Source organism: Doryrhamphus excisus, linkage group LG15 (genome assembly GCF_037039965.1).
Source record: "Doryrhamphus excisus strain RoL-2023G ecotype Guam linkage group LG15, RoL_Dexc_Guam_v1.1, whole genome shotgun sequence".
NCBI lineage: Eukaryota > Metazoa > Chordata > Actinopteri > Syngnathiformes > Syngnathidae > Doryrhamphus > Doryrhamphus excisus.
Window position 1 is genome coordinate 7,621,755 of NC_136371.1, and position 22,217 is coordinate 7,643,971.

The following is a 22,217-nucleotide window of genomic DNA, read 5'->3' on the forward strand; positions in this document are numbered from 1 at the left end:
GCGGGGTGCACCCTGGACTGGTCGCCAGCCAATCACAGGGCACATATAGACAAACAACCATTCACACTCACATTCATACCTATGAACAATTTGGAGTCGCCAATTAACCTAGCATGTTTTTGGAATGTGGGAGGAAACCGGAGTACCCGGAAAAAACCCACGCATGCATGGGGAGAACATGGTAGCTCCACACAGAGAGGGTGGAATTGAACTCGGGTCTCTTAGCTGCGAGGCCTGCGTGCTAACCACTCTCCACCATACAGCCCCATTTGATATTGTATTCCTACAAATAAAAGTCAAGTTTAGTGTAGGATGACCATTAATAATAATAATAATAATAATAATCATGGTAGCCTATTATTAGCCAAAAACATGCAATACAAATATAAAGCATTCAGAAAGCACATTGGAAGACGTAATGACATGTAGTGTTCTACACTGGTCACTAGGTGTCAGGAATTTGACATTGCTCAGAGTAGCTAGCAGGAAGTGGTCCAAAACAGGAAGTTAAAAACAGAACAACAAGGAACTCTCTCAATGCTAACATTCATTCATTCATTTTCTACCGCTTTTTCCTCACGAGGGTCGCGGGGGTGCTGGAGCCTATCCCAGCTGTCTTCGGGCGAGAGGTGGGGTACACTGTGGACTGGTCGCCAGGATTCTGGAATCGAACCCTGGTCCTCCTAGCTGTGAGGTCTGCACGCTAACCACTCGACCGCCGTGCCGACCAATGCTAACATGTGACTCTATAATGTGTCTTATTTCCCCTTATTACATCCCCATATGGAAAGCAGTGACAAATGCATACATGATGTTGACAGACGTCCCTGCCTTTCACGCCTCTCCGCACTACTATAGGGGTGTTATAGTATGTCTGCACAGCTCTAATAATGTTGAAAACCGTATGTAGAAGATGGTATACAGGTTTTCTGGGCTGCACGATGGTCGAGTGGTTAGCGCGCAGACCTCACAGCTAGGAGACTGGAGTTCAATCCCAACATCGGCCATCTCTGTGTGGAGTTTGCATGTTCTCCCCGTGCATGCGTGGGTTTTCTCCGGGTACTCCGGTTTCCTCCCACATTCCAAAAACATGCTAGGTTAATTGATGACTTTAAATTGTCCATAGGTATGAATGTGAGTGTGAATGGTTGTTTGTCTATATGTGCCCGAAGACAGCTGGGATAGGCTCCAGCACCCCCGCAACCCTCATGAAGATAAGCGGTAGAAAATGAATGAATGAATAAACAGGTTTTCTATGCTATAACTGCAAAAGTATTCAATGTATAAATAAGGATTGCTACTTTATGGAAAGTCACTTATCACGGTCGGGTCTGGAACCAATTAAAAGCATCTGTCAGAAGGACTTCATTGTGTCTTGTGTGTGTTTTGCGTAGGCTGATGTCAGGTAGCCTGCATGAGACACCTTCTCTGCTTCATATCGTGTCCAAACCAGTTAGATTATCCAACGTTCTGAACTTATATAACCACTGGCACGGCTCTATTTTTACACTCTAGTGCATCTGCAGCGTGTTCAATCGTCCAGCCCCTCCACACTCCTCCAGGTATGCGTTGAACACTTCGTCGCTTTCATCCCGCCACCCAACCTGCGCGTTATCACATCATTTAATAAGATTTATATCATCGCAAAGAATAATTCCGTGTGGGCTGCTGAGGAATGTTGCTATATCCAACTCACCCTTCCTCCCTCTCCTTTCGCACCAGCCCACTCGCACAGTAATTGAGAAACTGGCAATACTGAATATAGAAAAAGAAGAAGAAGAGGGGGTGTGAATATGTCCACAGTTGAGTGGCCAAATTCTACCCACTCTAACTCAATTGTGGAAGTCCTTATCAAAACATTTCAGTGGACATGTGTGACATGGAAATGATTAAGTGGAGCATTAGCGATGAACATATGATGAAAGACCGTTTGTTGTGTTGCATTCGACTTCCCTTTTGTTTTATTTTGGGAGAGCAAACCTCCATGATGAGTTTTAAAAAGCCTTGGCTGTTTTATCGTCAATTCTAAATGCCAAGGTAACTTTAATTGCTAAAAAAATAAAATAAAAAAAAAGCCAACACTGAGCGACTCAATAACCTCACTTTAAGACTTCAAACTTTACCACATTATTTGCCAATCCTGCACCAGAAACTTTGAAAAAGAAACATCTCCAAGTACAAGGTGATAATTATTTCATGGCAGACGTCCCAGATCTGGAAAAACAAGCGAAGCAACTGTTGCAGATGAGAACGCCACTACAAGTGAGATTTGTTCTTTTCTGTTGACCTAATTGTTCTCCATTTACTTAGCCGCCATCGCCATGGTTTATTATATGAAGATTTCACACAACAGATGCTTGCCTAGACTCAACAGCAACAAGATGGCGCTATATAAACACAGACACCGACTTCTATGTCCTCATTATATTTTGGTAAAGGTGTCAGTAATTGTTTGCTGCGTTATATCTCAGGTCAGAACAGGCACAATCATAACATAAAAATAATACATAATGAGACCCACAAGAAGCTAAAACTCAACTCTGAACCCCTGAAGTCACTTCCTGTCCTCCACAAGGAATGCATTCACTGCAACCCACGCAAGAACAAGTTTTATTTATGTCTTAAATGGCGTATTGTCTCGGATTATATCTTACTATATTGGAGAATGCAACTGTAAAGGTGATTATAAGGGTATTAAAAGCGTCTCCTAAGGCGCAGAATTGTCCAGACTGTCTTTGTGCTAAAGAATTAGGTCTACTCTGATAGACTAATTAAGAGACGTCTCTCCTAACTTACTTTTATTTAAGGAGGCTTTTTCATGGACTTCTTGTAATAAAACAGTAAGTGAGTAGGAGGTTGCTGGAAGGTGAGAACAAACCCAACAACCTTCTCAGGCTGCTGCGAGGACACCAGTGCTGTTTCCAGCTCCGTGTATATTCTTTCCAGCATTATGGGATGCTGTTGGAAGAGAGTGCTTACGATTCATTAGACGGAGGGCTGACTGTCCTCATTAGGCCGGCGACAGCGTGATTGGGATGGTCTCTTCTGAGGTGACCATAGGTAATTAGGCAGAGTATCTGTGTAATGATGCCCCACTACTGTCACTCGCATCCCAACACTGACGTGACCTTTTTGGGGGGGGCTGAAAAAAACAAACTAATATTGGAGAAAACGAGACAAGTCAAAGTTTTTGCCTCATTGGCCAACTTCTGAGACTATGTATAAGTCCAATGATTAAAACAAAAATGATTTTAAAGTCAACATTAAAATCTCGACCTTGTGATTTAGGCCAATGTGAAAAAAAGACATGCTGAGCAGCAACACCGGGACCAAATTCATGTCTGAAAGCAATCTGTGAAAAATGTCTGATCAATGGCCTCAGCATGGAGAAAGGAGATGAAAAGATGTCTTTTGTGAAAAGGAGCGTGCAGGGCGTTTTGTTCAGCTTTTCCTTTTTAACCTCAAGCTTTTGACCACAGAATACATGAAAGGCCAAGACGATAAAGCCGAATCTCAGTGTGGCTTTTTTTTTCTCGTCATGACTGAGGACTCCTCACATTGCATATGGTGCCCATGAAAAACTGAAAAACTTAGAAAGCGCTGGTATGCTTTCGTTAGTCAGGAAGTCATACTGAACTTAACCATACATACGTAAGGGCAGAGGTCAGGGCATTCATGTCGTCCATTTTTGGGCCTGCCTGCCTGCTAGATTGCTTTTCAAATGACGCGGTCCCAAATAGCCACTTTTGATAAATTCTCATATTTCTACATCTCTGTGGTCCGTCTGCTTCAGGCTCCCATTACACAACTGTGCCACCTTGTGACACACTGAGTCTTTTCCAAACAAAGCCTCAACATGATCTACCGCACGAAGCCGTAGCATCCAAATGAGTCGCATTGCAGCCACCGAGATGCCCGACGGTACATTAATCCACGCCAGATTGGAGCCTATATGAATTATGCTAAGAACCTTATCTGTTATTTCCTCTCATCTCCTGCTGGGTGAATTGATTGCAATTTTTTGCTCCTAATCCACAGCACGCCGTGCATCTTGGGAGACAAGCAGGGAGCCATCTTGAATAAATAGAATTTGGACTTGACAAAAGCCATCTCCAGCTGAGCAATGAGAAAGCATCCTTTTACCACTGGATCTCCCCTACGACGCCAGATGACACTAGAAGAATAGCCGAGAATGGTTTACATCAAACTGTATTGATTTCCTTTTACTGGCTGAACACTTTCTGATGAAATATCATCACTGACTATACCACGGTCATAAATGACGCCACGTCTATCAGTCGCCGAGGCCCTTAAGACCAAGCTAGAAAGCGTGTTTTAATGAGATTAATTTGAGTGCTGATGAGCAATGGTCTGCCACCAATTACCTGAGCCATAATACCATTTTGCTGCACCCCGCAGAGCCGTGCCAGTATTCATCCAGCGCAAAAAAGCATCCATCATCCCATCAGCGTCCCACCACATGATGCGATGCGACAATAAAAGACAAACACCGTCGTCAGCTGCGGTGCTTTAAAAGCCAAGAACAGCGTATGAACACAACACAGACTGGAGGTTGGTTCCTTTATTGTTACGAGGTTCTGCTGTAAAGCAATGCTATGAGCCTCCCCTGATGTCTACTTCCTTTTGGCGGCCCAGACACCAGCAGGACCGCAGAGGGATGACAACGGGTGAGTGCAGCAGCCAGGAATCAAACATTGCTATGATGAGGTGGCGGTGAGGGCTTTTATTGGCCTCTCTCCATCACACCTGTCACACAAGATTGGGTTTGGAGGAACGCGCTCCTCGGCTGAAAAGGCCAAAATGGATTATGGGAGCAGACGAGCTTGGAATGGAATAACCGACGGGATAGCGGTGTCTGAATGCAAATCATTATAGAATTATGAATGACTTGTATAGTTTTGCACGTCTAAGAAAAAGACACAAGCAGAACCTTATTTTTCCAGAAATCATCATAAATCCTAATATTCACTGTGACGCTATTGCCTCTTTCACATGCATCCTGCACAACAAGCACATCAGAGCTGGAACACAACATCTGGCACAGAGCCACGTCACTTCCAGCATTGTGTGTGACATATATTATACAACAGTGATGTGTGAATCCATATATCGATGCTTACATGCATATTAAACGGGTATCGCTTATAAAGCATTGATACAATTTAATAAATGAACGATCAAAAGCTTAAGACCATTGATCAAACTATTACAAAAAACTCTCCAAACCACATTCTGTGTGCTTCTGTGCCTTTTACACAGAACAGCAAACCGGAAAAAAGGTGAAAAAAAGGTGAAAAAAGGTCAGTCAAGGTGCACAAATGGAAGATTGATGGTTGGCTGGAGGGTTTAGGACCAGTCAAGTCCAGGTAAAATATATACTGCATATGAATAACAACACAATTGTCATTTTTTTAGATGGTTTACATGTACAGTAATGTCTGCACCAATCTCCCACCCCCACCTTCTCTATCACATTGCACACAGAAGGATGCTATGTTACAATCAGACGCCGAACGCTAAATGGAGCAACTGATTCACACATTTAGAGGTGGTTTGTGCAAAAAATAAAAAATAAAAAAAGGTGCCTGTTGTTTTACAGTACATAGGCGTTAAATGTTAAACAGCACTGCTGTCCACTGTCGGGATTTGAATATGTGTCATGCTTAGTCAGTACAAAGCATTATGCACACCAAATCCCATCATACAACAATGATAAATGTCAATACAGGCTATAGTGTCATTTTTTTTTTTTTCCTGTCTTCGGGCAAGAGGCTGGTTACACCCTGGACTGGTCGCCAGCCAATCACAGGGCACACATAGACAAACAACCATTCACACTCACATTCATACCTATGGACAATTTGGAGTCGCCAATTAACCTAGCATGTTTTTAGAATGTGGGAGGAAACCTACGCATGCACGGGGAGAACATGCAAACTCCACACAGAGATAGCCGAGGGTGGAATTGAACTTGGGTCTCCCGGCTGTGAAGCGTCAGGTATGCTCAATTTGTGCGCTGAAATGCATCACAAACGTGTCAGTGAGTTTTATGGCCGCTACTTTGTTGCCAAAAAAACCAGAACGCACCTTTAACTTAAAGGCAGCACTTGTTAAATTGTAAATATATTTTTTGATATACGAGTTGCATCTGACTGTAATGGAATACGGTACTGACTCAGAATGCAACCCCTGTGAACAGTGGGGATTTACTGCAATTTTAAAAGGGACCTATTATGCTTTTCCACTGTTCTCACCTATAAATGTTGTTACAATGTTGAATTTCCCTTTTAAACGATGCCAAAGCATCAGATAATGACATGTTCACATTTGGAAGTGAGTTTTTTTTAATGTTTTACTGATGTCAATGTGATCGGACGTCCTTATACGGGCTGCAGATTGCCTGCACTCAGTAAACGTGGAACTATGTATCCGGAAGTCCTCGGGAGCGCTTGGGAGTGTCACCAATCACAGCGGAGTGTGTGGAATAAATTAAACACACCGTTTGGTTGGGAAGCAGAAAATCCAAGGAAACACTGCAGAAAGAGGCGCAGAATCTGGAAGATCTAGAACAGGGGTCTCAAACATGCGGACGAGTTTGAGGCCCCCGCCTTGATATGAAAGTTTAATGTTAGTGCGGCCCGCGCAAGTTTGATATGGATGCTGTATGGTATCATGTACCCAGAAAAAATTATTACGTTTGATTCATGTTCATGTTAAAGGTTAAATAACTGTTAATAGTTATCCTCCCTATCCGTGTGGAAGTGGTACATTTTTGGCTATTTAAGTTTAAAGGAAATAACTTGAAGGCTACCGTTTAGGTCGCTAGCTCTCTAGTTTGCGAGTTAGCATGTGTCTCAAGACCCTGCAGTTGCGCAATATGTTGTAAATAAAAAGAGTATAAATGTGACTATAGTCGTGTTTTGTCATGTCTACAGGGCTCTAATAATGCTTTGTTAATTTTAATCTGAAAAAATAATTTGTCTACCCACCAACTATATGTGGTTTTTTAAGTTTTTATTATTTGCCGTTTTATTATTATTATTATATTTATTTATTACTGATTGAGTTTCTTTATTCCTGATTTGTTTATTTATTTTTCATCTTATTTTGTGCAGAAAAATAAAAATTAAGATATTTGAGAACAGTGGAATGTTTTATCAGAGCTTTTATTGTAGAAAATCGGAACCAAAGCACTGAAAAAGTTTGTATATTTTTCTGTTTTTAATAAATGCGTTTTTTTTTTTTGGAAAACCTGATCCGGCCCAGCCTTGCCCAGACCCTAGCTCCAGTGGCCCCCAGGTAAATTGAGTTTGAGACCCATGATCTAGAAAGTAAAATACCTCCAGAATAACAAAAACAAAAGAAGCAATGTTTAATTGTTTAGAATATAACTGTTATGCATCACTAGCTGGGGCGCTAAAGACTTCCACAAGGTTACGCAAGTTTCCTGACTGATCATCTCTTTAAGTTTCCTCTAATTTCCTTCTCAATTATGTTATCATAGCCGCTCTTCCTAACTACGTAATTGTTTCAGCTTAAGTTGCACAATGAGCGCCGCGTTGCCATGTAACTCTCCGCTGCAATTATGTTGATTGTTTTTGATGGAAAAAAGTTCTTTGTTTCACTGGGAAGGTGGAGACGAGACAGCACGCAAATACCTCTGCGGTCGCTAGGTTGATGTTGGGAGTCCATCTTTATTACTGTCATCAGGTTTTTTTCCCCTCTGCACCGACAGCTTGTCAAACACGGGTTGCAGCGATGCTCTTAACCCAGCTTGCCCTGCGGGGGAGAAGATTTCACCTCATTATGACATCACATCACCGTTCCACGTCTTTCTGCTGCATTATGCATTCATATATGTCAATGAATTGCTCCCCCCCAACCCCTCCACCCATCGCTCATTTGCGCTCACGCAACTTTTGGGTGCAATAAAAGAGGCGATCAGAGTTTGCAGCCACTGACAGGGAGTTGTCACTGAAACCTGCTGTTGTTGGACGGGTGCCTGCAACATTGTTCATTACTCACCAAGCTTGTCGCCCTAGACAGGGGAGGAACAGCGGCCTTATTAAGTGGAGACCTGGAGCAGCCTTAGGGGACACACACACACACATTCCTGCAAAGTTTCAAACCGAGAAGTTGAGGCTGACAGCCCAAATTGTACACTTTGCAATGATGGCAGGTTTTGCTGAATTTCGACTTGTGGATGTGGCCGTCAGGCAGCCGAGGAAGAGAGAGGGCAGGTGGAATTGTGGCTCACTTGGACAGGATCCCGCTGATATTGATCGGAGTCGCTGATGTCTGTCTGGCTCATTGTATAACTTGCACGAGAACACATTCAATGCTCCCGACATTGCTGAACCTGGAGCCTTGTTTCCATAGTAACTCATCTCTCGGTGCCTCTAAACATAGCCCTCTTGACTGACTGCAGCTCTGCTCACATCATCAAGCACAGCAGAAGAGCGGCGAGATGTATGGACAATAATGTTTCTAACTTGAGGCGCTGGTCCAAGGCGCCCCGGTGTACTTGTGCATGAACATGTGGAACTAGCGCTACAAGAACAAGAAGGTAGATAAAAATGGGTTTTTATTCCACTAGATACTCATCTATCTTTCGAGAAGCAACATAAACAAGCCATTGCTTGTCGAAAGACGCATTCTTAATCACCAACTATTCATCTCACCTGCAACGTTGCACTAAGTTTGCAAAATCTGAAAATAGCATCATATCTCCAAAGCAACCTGCTCCATTTACGCCTGAAGCAAAATGGGAGGCTGCCATAAATCATATCCCAGTGCACTTGTGACGGTTCGGGGACGAGAGGGGAAACTGGTTGCTGTGCCTGTTTGCTGTTGACATGAACAAAAAGTGTGGATAACAAAGGAGTTCGGCCTTTTGTTTCTAAAGTACCAGTTGCGACTCAACAAGGGATTCCAGTGAGCGGGAAGCATTATTTCTTGATGAAGAATTTGCTGATGTCGGAGGCAACTTTGTAAGCCGCGGAACTCTTCCTCATCTGGCTTCGCTCCTTGGCCTGCTGAGATGTCCTCTGCGGGAAGAGGAAAAATAACCTTTGAGCTTCTTGTTCATTGTTTTGTTAAGGTTACATGTTGGTGTTGCTTCACTATTATATCAGTCTACTCAAATGGTTCTCCTTTTCTTTGGTACAACAATGTTGTAAGTGTGTCTGTTGAGGATACGACCTTCAACAGGCAAGGGTGGCCTGTAGGATATGAGGTAGTGTTCATCTACTGCTCTGACATGCACTTAACAGCCTGCAAATGTCTTTTTAAATGAGCATCATCATTTTCATCATGACCTCATGAAGTGTGGAAGTGGCACAGTTAAGAGTAAGACTAAAACGTTGGATGGCTGTCATGCACAATGTCATAGAAGAAACAGATCGCACTACTTTGCTGCAAGGCAGAGCGCTGTTGATTTATTTGCATCTAGTTTCTGCAGGTCACAACATTCAGCGAGATTCTCCGGTCTCTCAGTTCTAACCTGAAGACAGTGGAACCTTGGTTAGCGTCATTCATCCGTTTCAGAAGGTTAGACTTTAACCAAATCAATGTTTCCCACAAGGAATAATGGCAATCCAATTCATCTCTTGATGGTTTAAAAACACTTACAATGCATACAAATGACAAAAGAAAGAGATAAATGAACAGTCAAGGTCACTTTTACCTTAATGGAAGACAGGATTGTTGACAAAGACAGCAATGTGGCGCCAAGATCTACTCAGACACCACCTTTGTGTTTTGCTGAGTAGTGTTTCTGACTTTTATTAAAACGCCGGCACTTTCAACGTTCTTTGGCTCCTTTGGGTGGTCCATTGTTATTTTGCAGCCACTTGTAAAGAGACTTGTAAACTGTAAACCAAAGAACATGCGGGGTAAAACCTTGGTTAGCATGTTTTTTGGTTTAGGTAAAAAATTTACGCCACAGTTTGGCTTCCATTTTTTTATTAGCACGCATTTCCTGTTTAAGAGTACAATATGGCGATATGGTGTTGGGTTATTAATACACTGCGGGATTCCAACTGCGTTCACACTAAAAAGATGGTTTGATGATAATAGATTGTCCTTGAACCTAAGTAAAACTAAAATCAAGGACACGCACCAGCAAATACACATAGACGGTGTGGACATTGAAAGGGTGAACGAAAATAAATTTCTGGGGATCACAATAGATGAAATTATGAGCTGGAAACCTCATATTACAAATATACAACATAAGGTGGCCAGAAATATTTCAGTATTGAACAAAGCAAAATTTGTTCTCAATCAGAAATCACTCCACACTCTTTATTGCTCTCTGGTTCTACCATATCTTACTTATTGTGTGGAAATATGGGGTAATAACTATAAAAGCAATCTCCACTTGCTAAATGCACTGCAAAAAAGGTCAGTAAGGATAATTCATAATGCCGCCTACAAAGAACACAGTAACTCCTTATTTCTAAAATCACAAATACTTAAACCTGCTGATATAGTTAATCTTCAAACAGCTAAATTATGCATAAGGCTAAAAATAACCAATTACCCAAAAATGTCATCCAATACTTCTCTACAAGAGAGGAGAAATATGATCTCAGGGAAGAACTACAGTGTTACATCTGAAACACTTCTATGCTAGGACTACGTTAAAAAGCCATAGCATTTCAGTATGTGGAATCAAACTATGGAATGGATTGAGTAAGGACCTCAAACAATGCACAACGATGAGCCAATTCAAGAAACAATACAAGCAGTTGATGTTTGCTAAATACAAGGATGAAGAGTCTTGAACCAGTCATGATGTGCTATAAATATCACTATATCGACACTTACTATGGTACCCATTATGTCATTGTATGGTCATATCACCTCGTACTTCGGTACGAGGTACATTATTTAAATAAAAAAACAAAAACAAAAAACCTTAAACAGTATTATGGAAAGCAGGAAGTGAACAAATATAACAGTTACTGATTGTAAAAGTACCAGATGGAGGGGTAGGATTTAATAAGCTTTGCTTCTTCCTACTCCTTTTGGACATGTGGAACTGCGAACTGATTATGTGATGCACTCAATTGTAATCTGATGCATGTTCAAATGAAATAAAACCATTACCATTACCATTACCATAACACAAAACATCCCTGTCAGCATCGTGTTAGCATGGAAACCAGAAGTCAGCGTTCCCCACCTTCGTTGCTGGCTGTCATCAGCGGTTGATGTCATTGTTCTTTGTTAACCTACACAGTTACACCATAGGTTTTTGCTTTTATTATTGATAACGGCGGAAAAATAACCCAAATAGAGCCAAATAAAGTAGCAAGTGACTACACTATTGAAATAACTCATGGCAAAATATGAAGGTGGTATCTGTATAGATCTTGCTGCTTTTGTCTTCAATCAAGGTTAAAGTTGAATGGTTTTCTGAATGTGAATTGGTATTAGAATGGTCTTATGTACCAGGGCACAGAATTCGGTGTAGTAAACTAGTAGTGACTAGTTTCCCTTTTCAGCTCATCGCTGCAGTCCCATCTTGACAAAAAAAAGTCACACTGGTGCGATACAAAGGCACATTTCAGAAGACAAGACTTTTATTCTGACATCCCCTGCTCTCTAATCTGTCTGTTGAGGAATCGTCTGTGATTATGAGATACACACCAAAAGCCCTCAACACACGCATGTGGCCTTTTGCAGCAGATGCTATACATCACCAAGACATAGCTGCCTGTTGGGATGTTATTACTGGCAGGAGAAGGCTGACCATGTATCACATTACTGCTACCGTAGATGATCCTCAACGTGAGGGATGACTCTTTCTTTTAACCAAGATAAAAGATAACTCTCGCCAAGGTGCAGCTACAAAGTAAAGGTGGACAGATTTCTTTTGGCCTGGTGCTGAGTGATGCACTTACAGCTCTGTGGCAGACGGTGCAGAGTGTCTGCAGGTTGTCCAGAGAGCACTGTCCTCCCCCACTGTAGACTGGACGGATGTGGTCCACCTGCCAGAAATCACCTTCCACCGGAGAGCGGATCATCTCGTTTAGCTGTGCTCAAACACACACACACATACACACACACACACACACAGAATGAAAAAGAGAGAAACACTACCCTTGGATGTTCTCTCATACCGCCTCAAATTGCCAAAAACAAGCTGTGATTGCACTACCCACCCAAACCATCCATCTATGCTCTAACTGATTTTTTCCAACAGAGGTGATGTGTTTAGCTCTCACCGAGCGCTACACTTGCCTGAAGTCTTATTTTTATAACACACACACACACACACATAGTGAAACACGCGAATTCAACAAATACTTGAACCTTAGGGGCACATCTGCAATGCGCCTCATAAAAAGCAATGACAAAAACAAATAGGGAGCACTCCTGACAGCTCAGCTTGGTGCATGAATGGTGCAGAAAATAAAAGAAAGACGATTATGTCAAGGTTTCTCTGCTAGAGACATAGAACAATCATTGAAATTCCGTGCTGATGACCTTTGACATTATGGAATAGCGTTACCCACCTACAAGGCATGAATGTCCTACATTTCTGTTCAAGTTTAAACTTTATATCGACCTGAACTGACACCAGGGCGTTGTTTTTCTGCAAGATGCCATATTCTTCTTGACATCTCTTGTGTGAATACCAGCCATTGGATTTCTTACCCCCCTTTTGATCCTTTCCTGTAAACTGATCTGCAGTAGTTAACCAACACTTCATCCGTTTTTTGTTCAGTGGAAACACAAACTACAGCAAACAGCAGCGTGAGCACCAAAGCCACTAGATGGCACACAGTAATGACATCATTCCCTCACCGGGAAAGCATTCCAGCACTGCCTAATGGTAGTAGGCTTCCACAGCGAGATTTACTATGAAGCAGCGTGAAAACACAAAATACCAAGCACAAATCAATCAAGAACTAAAGATGATTGGAAGACAAGCCTGACATGAGGAGATGTAGACCAAAAATCTATTTTCCCACTGAGAGTGCTACTTTACAGACATTAAGGTGGAGAGATGGAATTGATCCCAAAAGATATAAAGATAAAAGCTATAAAGAGGCCAGCACAGAGGGGTAGAAAGAATGTCCATACACACATACACAAACCAGAATAGACTGAAAGGCACCGATGGAGCACCATATAGACGTGTACAAAGTAACACACGCACACACAATAGGACTCCCTGTATGAAAGAATGAGGCGCTAATCTTAAGGCTTTTCTGCCACCATGGCGTCTTATCATGCGGCTGAGTTTGTTTCCCCTAAAGCTCACCGCATCGATCCGCATGATGCTGCCGCCGGCAGCGGCACTAGAAAGCCGGGTGGAGGGATAAATATAAATGTGTGTGTGTGCAAGGAGGAGGCATTGAGGAGCGGAAAGGTTTGGCGGATAACAGCCAGTCAAATCAAATAGGCTTACTGGTCGGGGCCTGGCACTGGGGGAGAAATCAATGGCCCACCAATCCATTTACTGGGAGCTGGCCCCGTGGAGGGAAGATCAATTTGTGTGTGTGTGCATCAGTTATTATAGCTTGCACAAACACAAAGGTAGTTAGCTGGCCAGCTATATTTATCTACATAAGAAGATTAATTACCAAATTCCAACCTGTTTGAGTGGCAGCTGGGCAAGCCACGTGTTCTCCAGCATCTCTTTTCGCTGGGATGGCGGCGCATCGCGAACCTTCACAAACAAGTCATGAGCTTGGAGGCCACAGTGTTGGCAGATGCCTTGTTCTGCCTCCAGCACGCGGGAGCGCATGTACGTCTGACTGGAGCGCAACTGGAATTCTTCCTGGCACCTAAGGGGACAGAGAATATGGAATTGACTGCACTATGTCACATAGACTAGACATACAGTAGTGTGAAAAAGTGTTCAATTTCTTTTTTTTTTCATTTGTGTCACATTTAAATGTTTAAAGATCATCAAACTAATGTAAATATTAGTCAATGATAACAAAATTCTACAGAAAAGTGTTTGTGATAAGGGCGGCACGGCGGTCGAGTGGTTAGACCAAGGTTCAATTCCACCCTCGGCCATCTCTGTGTGGAGTTTGCATGTTCTCCCCGTGCATGCGTGGGTTTTCTCCGGGTACTCCGGTTTCCTCCCACATTCCAAAAACATGCTAGGTTAATTGGCGACTCTAAATTGTCCATAGGTATGAATGTGAGTGTGAATGGTTGTTTGTCTATATGTGCCCTGTGATTGGCTGGCGACCAGTCCAGGGTGTACCCCGCCTCTCGCCCAAAGACAGCTGGGATAGGCTCCAGCACCCCCGCGACCCTCGTGAGGAAAAGCGGTAGAAAATGAATCAATGTTTGTGATAACTTTGCAGAATTGTTGTAATTCAGCCACATCTGAGTTTTTTTAATAACCTTTTTAAGGTCAGCATCTCAATAGGATTCAGGTCAAAACTTTGACTAGGCCACTCCAAAGTCTTCATTTTGCTTTTTGTGAGCCATTCAGAGATGGACTTGCTGGTGTGTTTTGGATCATTGTCCTGCTGCGGAACCCAAGTTGGTTTCAGCTTGAGTTCACCAACAGATGGCCGGACATTCTCCTTCAGGATGTGTTGGTAGAACGCAGAATTCATAGTTCCATTTATCACAGCAAGTCTTTCAGGTCCTGAAGCAGCAAAACAACCCCAGACTACACTACCACCACCATATTTTACTGTTGGTATGATTCTTTTTCTGAAATGTGGCGTTACTTTTACGTCAGATTTCATGGGACACGCTTTCCCAAAATGTCATCTTTTGTCTTGTCAGACCACAAAGTTTTTTCCCAAAGGTCTTGGGGATCATCAAGATGTTTTCTGGCAAAACTGAGAAGAGCCCTTATGTTCTTATTCTACAGCAGTGGAACTCTCACTCTTGGAACTCTGCCACGCAGGCCACTTTTGGAGTCAGGAACACTGACCTTAACGAAGGCAAGTGAGGCCTGCAGTTCTGTTTGGATGTTGTGGGGTAATTATGGTTGTATGGCCACCCTTGGGAAGGTTCACCACGATGCTATGTTTTTGCTAACACTTTTTCCACACCACTGTATTATCTATGAGGAACACACAACTGCAACTTTTACCTGTGGCTACAAAATCGAGTGTCCCAGGCCCCACCGGTGGTTGAACAGGCCTTCTGACAGGATAAACACAGTGGGACACCATGGCTGTTCATCGCTTGCAGGAATCCTGACGATGGCTGCTCACTAACTTGTTTCCTTGAACTGCGAAGAGACACACAGCGTTTAAGCGCTTGGCAAACAACCACAAACATTAGCGTTTCTTTCGTTACAGTGGAACCTCCAGAGTGAATGGTAAACTGGAACTGGAAAAATATGCTTCAGAAGTCACACACACGTTAGTTTAGTAGTTCCCACAAGGCATCAACAAACCTTGTGAGACTTCACCTCAGTGAGTATCTAAAGGCTCTGTCCCACTGCGACGTTTTATGAATTCCATCTGAAAAACAACAGTATATGTTTTTTTGGACATTTTTATTTGTTGATGTTGCTAACCGTTTCAAACTTCAGACATGTTCAAAATGTTTCTGAATTTTAAAAATTTATGTTTTCACAGCCATGACATATTTCATAACTCATTGTTAGACTCGGGCTGCACGGTGTTCGAGTGGTTAGTGCGTAGACCCTCACAGCTAGCCGGCGTGCATGCGTGGGTTTTCTACGGGTACTCCGGTTTCCTCCCACATTCCAAAAACATGCTAAGTTAATTGGCAACTCCAAATTGTCCATAGGTATGAATGTGAGTGTGAATGGTTGTTTGTCTATATGTGCCTTGTGATTGGCTGTACCCCGCCTCTCGCCCAAAGACAGCTGGGATAGGCTCCAGCACCCCCCACGACCCTTGTGACGATAAGCTGTAGAAAATGAATGAATGAATTGTCAGACTCCCTCTCCTGCAGGGCAGTAAGTCGCTTACGGGACTCAAAGTGTGCGAGATAGTACTCCAAAATGATAGAATTCCAAGACAATAGTGATCCAAATATAACTTGTCCAGGAGCTCCAACTGTAGAGATGTGTCGGAGCTTGGCCCTTTGTAAGATGCAGACCGTGTGTATGTGGATAAGCCTTTTTATTCATTACTCATACTTAAGCAGACATTACTCAGGCATTGGATGTTCTGTAAGCTGGGATGAATGAAAACGTTTGTCATATAAATCTGATGTTTCTCAGATGTATTTGGACATTACTCATGCTGTTCTAGCTGCTGTGATGATAACTGCACAACCAAAAATGCTACTGAGCATCTAGCTCAGTATATTGCTCAATACTAGCAATACTATGATCAAATATCAATAACATACAATATCAATGTTAATTTTAATAATTGAATATAAATAGAATTTCTTCTATTGTACTGTTTGAAACCCTCTTATGTCTATCAGGCATCTTGTAAGGCTGAGTAGTTTTACTGTATTTTACTTCTACATGTTTTTATTTTGCAGTGGCTAACTTCTCTTTTCACGTGTATGATGAGGTGGGAATACAAATATCTCTCTCGCAGTATAATATCATTCAATTACAGCAGTCATTTTGGTTGTAATTGTTCATTTCAAATATTATATAATGTGTGCTATCATTTGGTCCTCCACAATAATTATAATGTCAAGTTATTAACAATCTAGCAATCTATGTTATCATCATCAAGGCAAATTCCAATGTGCTCCAATGTGTTTTTTTAGGACAGTAAATTTGGGTGTTTGCCACATTATCCCAGCAGGGTGCAGGAGCCACATTGGAGGGGGACAGATGGACGAGAATCTTTTCCCGTGGTTTTGTGTTTCATAGAGAGGCAGAAACACTACAGAGAGATATTTGCGCACTGATATGGAGAAGAAACTCTCTAAAAAAAGGAACATTGGGTTGATGGCAAAAAGGTGGCATCAAGAGACCATTATGATGCCAGCAATGTCTGTGGATGAAAGTGAGTCAAGAATAAGCCCAAATAAAATGAGAGTGGTCAGAACATTGGAACAAAAGTTGAGTAATGGTTTTAAAATACATTACCTGTAACCTTGTTTATTCACAGTGCAAGCGAGCATAGGGGCCTTAGGTCCCAGAAGTAATGCTATGTCTCCAGCAAACAACCGGTTTGTTTACCACCAAACAATGGCAGCGAGCGGATGAAGGCCTCCAGCTTTCTGTCACATATCTTCATGGTTTAAACTTTGGTTGAAACTGTTTTGGGTTCTGCCAGCGCCCCGTGGGGCCGGTGGTTCTCTCCGGTAATTGGAGCCCCTGCCTGTTGTGCTGGGTGGGGTTTGCTGAGTCTCTCAGCATTCTCAGTGACAAAAAAACACACAAACACACTCGGCATTTCAACAGACCACCAACTCACGAGACGATGCATGAGCCTATACTGTAGGTCCACGAGAATGAGACCAGACAAGATTTTAACATTCATTTTACAAAAAGCAAAAAAAGAAGAATGGAGATTAATAAACCACTGTAAACCCCACGATAGTTTAACAATAAACTACGTAACTCTGTGTGTGTGAAGATTTTTTTCTTAACAGACATGATCTATATCGTGTAAAGAACTAGGAATACTTTCTGTTTCCCAGAGTGCTTGGCTGTTCTTGGCATTTCGCATAGTAGTTGGTTAATATTCTGCATTAGCGTTGGTAGTGTATTGTCTGTTTTTATCCACCTATTGTGTTGGTGTGTGTGTCAGTAGAGCTGTTGTCAGGCCACCCAAGACAAACAGCTCCTAAGTGAGGGAGCAGACGGAGCTAGTGCGGATCTGCTGGGAACATCTGGCAGAGTCCCCTGTCAAAAACTCTACCACATCAGGGAGAACTTCAACCATGTTCCGAGGGAAGCAGTGGACAGTGAGTCTAAGTGGGCCATGTTCCGTGCCTCCATTGCGGAGGCAGCTGATCGGAACTGGGCCATAAGGTGGTCAGTGTCTGTTGTGGCGGTAATCCCAGAACCCATTGGTGGGCATAAACCATAAGGGATGACGTCAAGCTGAAGGAGTTCTATCAGGCCTTTTTGGGACCCAGAGGTAGTAGTTGACGAGTACCGGCAGGCCCAGCGGTTTACGGCTCTGGCTTTCACCGAGCAAAAGCTCATGCGATCTGGGCAAGGGACATGGGAGAAGCCTGGGAAAATCATAGAGAACAACTTCCGGTGAGGGAAAGATGGAACACAAAATCTACCGTAGGACTGATGCCGATCCAGGACACGTTGGAGAGACTATGTCTCTCAACTGGCCTTGGCTGTTCCCACCAGCCAAACTCGCATAAGTGGGAGAAGATGGATGGATGGATGGATATTGTAAATTTGAAAATGTATAAAAATATATTTTTCAGCAAAAGGCACCATCACAAACACATGCCCGCCTTACAGTCTCAAACCTTGCAGCCATGGCACAATCCATAACTGTTTAGTATTAGAGTTCCACTATCAGTAAAAGCACAAGTGGCAAGTGAGTGGCAATTTAACAGAGAAACATCTTGCACAAACACTGATGTGTGTGTGTAGTGTGTGTTTGCTTCTGTACCCACGGCTGCTCGCTCCTAGGCTCTGCTGTAGAGTCTTAGCCAATAGATTGTATTATGGTCTGTATTTGCTGAACGAACACCCACAGCGGGCCTTTGTGCCTCGCACAGAAGGTGGATGCAGGTCTCCATGGAGACAGCGAAGGGAAGGGAAATACATTTACTCGCAAAGACGAAGGGGCATGATGAGACAAATCACCTTAATGGGCAGATGATGAAGCCTCATCTCTGTGTTTTTTGCTTTGATATTGAGCAATACTCCTGACAGATTGGGAAATTGTGACTATTTGTGCGCTGACAAAAACTAAATATGAGTTTGTTTTGCCACTAGGATATTGTCTAACTCAAAATAGGTTGGATTATTGATATAATATATAGAGATGTCATTGAAGTGCGAATTGCGGCGCTAGTAAGTCCTTGTGGTTATAGGTGCTGCTGTCACCCAAAAGAGAAGAATTAGGCCCAGTTGACTGAGTGACAAGTGTCAATTACAACAACACCCTTCACCTTCATGTTCATTCATTGGCCTTGTTCTTTGAACCTACCTGTCTGAGGTAGAGGAATTTAGCGACGAGGCTGACTTCCTTTTGGTGAAGAAGTTGTCCTTGGCAACCAGCCGCACGCTGCCTCCCTCTTGCTGGGCCTTACTCAGTGACGCTTGGGCCACCTCGTCACGGCTGAGGTACCTGTAAAAATGGAACCATTGGGGCTGTTAGAGTACTTTACATAAGCAGTGTTGTTTATGAAGAGCAACAAGGGACACAAAACATGCGGGGAAAGTGATGGGAAACGGGGTGTTCTTTAAGCTATACGGTATGGTACAGTACCAATGCATACATATACATGTCATTAAAAAAAACTACCGTGGATAACAACGCACATTCTTCCTCTAAATGGTTATTTTCATTGCTCCATTTGTGTCTATTCTACTTCTGCTCTCCCCCTGTTGAATTCTGGCCATTTCGCCGGTGCAGCAATCTCATTTTCCCCACAGGGGCCGTCAATCATCTAATCTACTCCATCTCACTAGTCGCTGCTTTCCACAGCCAAATTTGTTATCCCAGTGCAAAGGTGTGCAAGTTGAAAACTGCACCCAATGCCACATGTCAATCTGGACAGGAATTAAAATGACCCGGCCGTGTCAGAGTTGACAAGAAATACAGCAGAGGTGTTGGCACAGTGAATTAAAAACTAAAAAAAAAAAAATACATGTGACATGCTTGATCTAGTGAAAGGAAACCTGCCATTGTTGGTCTTTTAAAACAAGCAATGGCACATTCATTTTCTATGCCGCTTAATCCTGCAATGTGAATGAATAACCATTTGACATTTCTTAAAACTACCTGCACAGGTACAGTGAAGACACTCGAGTTCCTCCATTAAAGTCCAACTGAAGCTGCTAAAACTAAAACTATACGTTAATAGCTGGGTATTAAAATGAGAGAAAAAAGCATCAGAAATCTGCAATATTGGCATTCCAATACATGCAGCTGATTCCAAACTGTTGTTCTTGAGGTTTCACTGATAAGTTGAGTTGTGTGTCTTCTTCATAGCAGTGAAAGTCAATGGAGTGTTTTCTAATCATGTTGCCTAAGGGGACCATATCAAGGTTGAACAATACAGTTCCTAGCACGGAACCCTGCGGGATGCCATGAGTGAAATTCACGTGTCTGGATTCTTCATTATGAATTGATATAAACTGGATTTTATAGGAACGCTGGGAAATCAGTAGGTCCTTTTCGTGGTGTAAAAAAAATGTTTGCCCACTTCCTCATTTCAATTTCTTTGTCACACTTAAATGCATTGGATCATCAAACTAATTTAAATATTGAAACATTTTAAAATGAAACTTTTATTATTAAATCATTCACTACCAAATAATTGACTGCTATACGTCTTTTATGTTTGCACGAGAGGCACAAAGAAGTGACTTCACAATGCAACTTCACAATGGAAGAGAGCACGTTTGGGGACGTTTTAAGCTGAAAAAATGACAACATGGTGGAAAAAGTGCATTTTAGAAGTGCATGTTAATTTAGCCATCTTTATGCTTGAAAATGCTTAATTTCAGCAAAACATGTAAAATTTGCTTCATGAAAATATTTTAAAATCCCATGATAGAATGATGCCGTGAAATTGTGGGGAACAACTATACAGTATATGGCAAAGTACCCCACAGCTCATAAAGTTAAAATGCTCATCTTGGATTGGCCTTTTATTGTGGCCAACCTAGGCACACCTGTGCCATTCTCATGTAGTCTAATCGGCATCATACCTGTGTGGTGAATGAATCATGAACTATGGGAGCAAAAACAAAAAACAACCTTTACAAAACTGCCAGTGAAGTAGTGTGTTTGTAAATTGGGAGTGATGTGAAACTGTATAGGAGTTGGAAGGCACTGTATGCACGTACTCTATTGTTTATAGTCATGCTCCGGTCACTCAATTTTTACAAATCAGCACCGATGTGCCCATTACTGCCAACTGTAAATAAAACGGTCAACTGCTATTGAACCACACCAAATGTATGAGAAAAAATGTAATCGAAAGTAAAGAAAGACAAACCATTTAGGCCCCTACCGACAACTAAAGAGCAGTTCCAAAGACATATATTGGAGTGGCGATTGTGGTGAGTGCTCTGTGGTGGCCAAATTCCCCTGGGTGGTATAAAATAAAGAACAATAATAAAATAAAAGCAGATTAGCCTCTGGGTGGTGTGTGTTTTTTTTCCACAGGAGATGGCGTTGTGGCATGAATCAATAATTGATGTTGTGCTGAACAAACATTTGTTTTGACAGCCATGTTTGATCAACATTATTGCTTGCACTGACACCTCAGAAATAAAACCAATAACTGGTATGGCTTAAATATTAAAGGCCACTGAAGACTAAGTTTAAAAACACCTGGCTCTTTAGATTCTCATATGACATCTCAATGTATTTCTGTTTTTTTTAGATTGGAGAATGAAGGAATGCAGGTAGAAGGTATGAAATAAATAAAAATGAGGCACGATAAGAGACGGAAGGTAGAGGAAGGAGACCCATCTTTCTGTGGAAAACTGGAGGTAGATGAGGAAGAAGGTGAATCACCATCAAACAGACGAGCTTCCTTTGCTTCAAACGGTCACAGCGCACCACAGGAAACCTGCACACGCTAAATAAGTCCAGCTGTGCTTCTGGCAGAGACGAGTTGTGTGGGTTTACAGCTTTTCATGTTGCAAGGTGCATGGATAGTGCAGCCAAGCAACTGCTATTTCATTACTAATTTGAATGCTTTTCGACACTTCACCATTACACCTAATGGAAGGGGAAATGGGACTTAGTTCCCACAATGTGGTTTGAACAGCTTCCACTCCTCTTTCTGTAGAATGTAGAAAGTTCAACACATTCTACTGCACAAAAATGTATCCATTTTTACAAAAACCATATAAGGTTGTCCTCCAAATGTTAAGGTCCATGTGGCATACCTGCAGACCTGAGAAACCTCAGGTGTGTGAAAACAGGCTAACGAGCTGCCTCACCAGCCGGTGCCCGCTGAATACGTCTTTGATCAATCGCCATGCTGCTCTCCTGCATGGCCCGCCACGGCTTCACTCCACTTGAGGTCAGCTGTCAGGAAACTCAAGCTGTTTTTTGGAAATTAAAGCATTTGGCACCAGATGACCAGTAGTGAAGACA

General features: G+C 42.4%; 1 protein-coding gene across 2 annotated transcripts in view; it reads right to left on the reverse strand.

Annotated features, from left to right (window-relative positions):
- Positions 1-8,588: 8,588 nt before the first annotated feature.
- zranb3 (zinc finger, RAN-binding domain containing 3) overlaps positions 8,589-22,217 on the reverse strand; it is a 64,892-nt gene continuing 51,263 nt past the window's right edge. For both annotated transcript variants that reach the window (XM_058052378.2, XM_058052377.2), the window contains 5 exons: positions 19,086-19,226; positions 15,104-15,244; positions 13,631-13,823; positions 11,931-12,062; positions 8,589-9,068 (listed from right to left, as the gene is read on the reverse strand). In XM_058052378.2, coding sequence (XP_057908361.2) covers positions 8,970-9,068; positions 11,931-12,062; positions 13,631-13,823; positions 15,104-15,244; positions 19,086-19,226 — 706 coding nt within the window. In that variant the 3' untranslated portion in view covers positions 8,589-8,969. The remainder of the gene's footprint in view (positions 9,069-11,930; positions 12,063-13,630; positions 13,824-15,103; positions 15,245-19,085; positions 19,227-22,217) is intronic.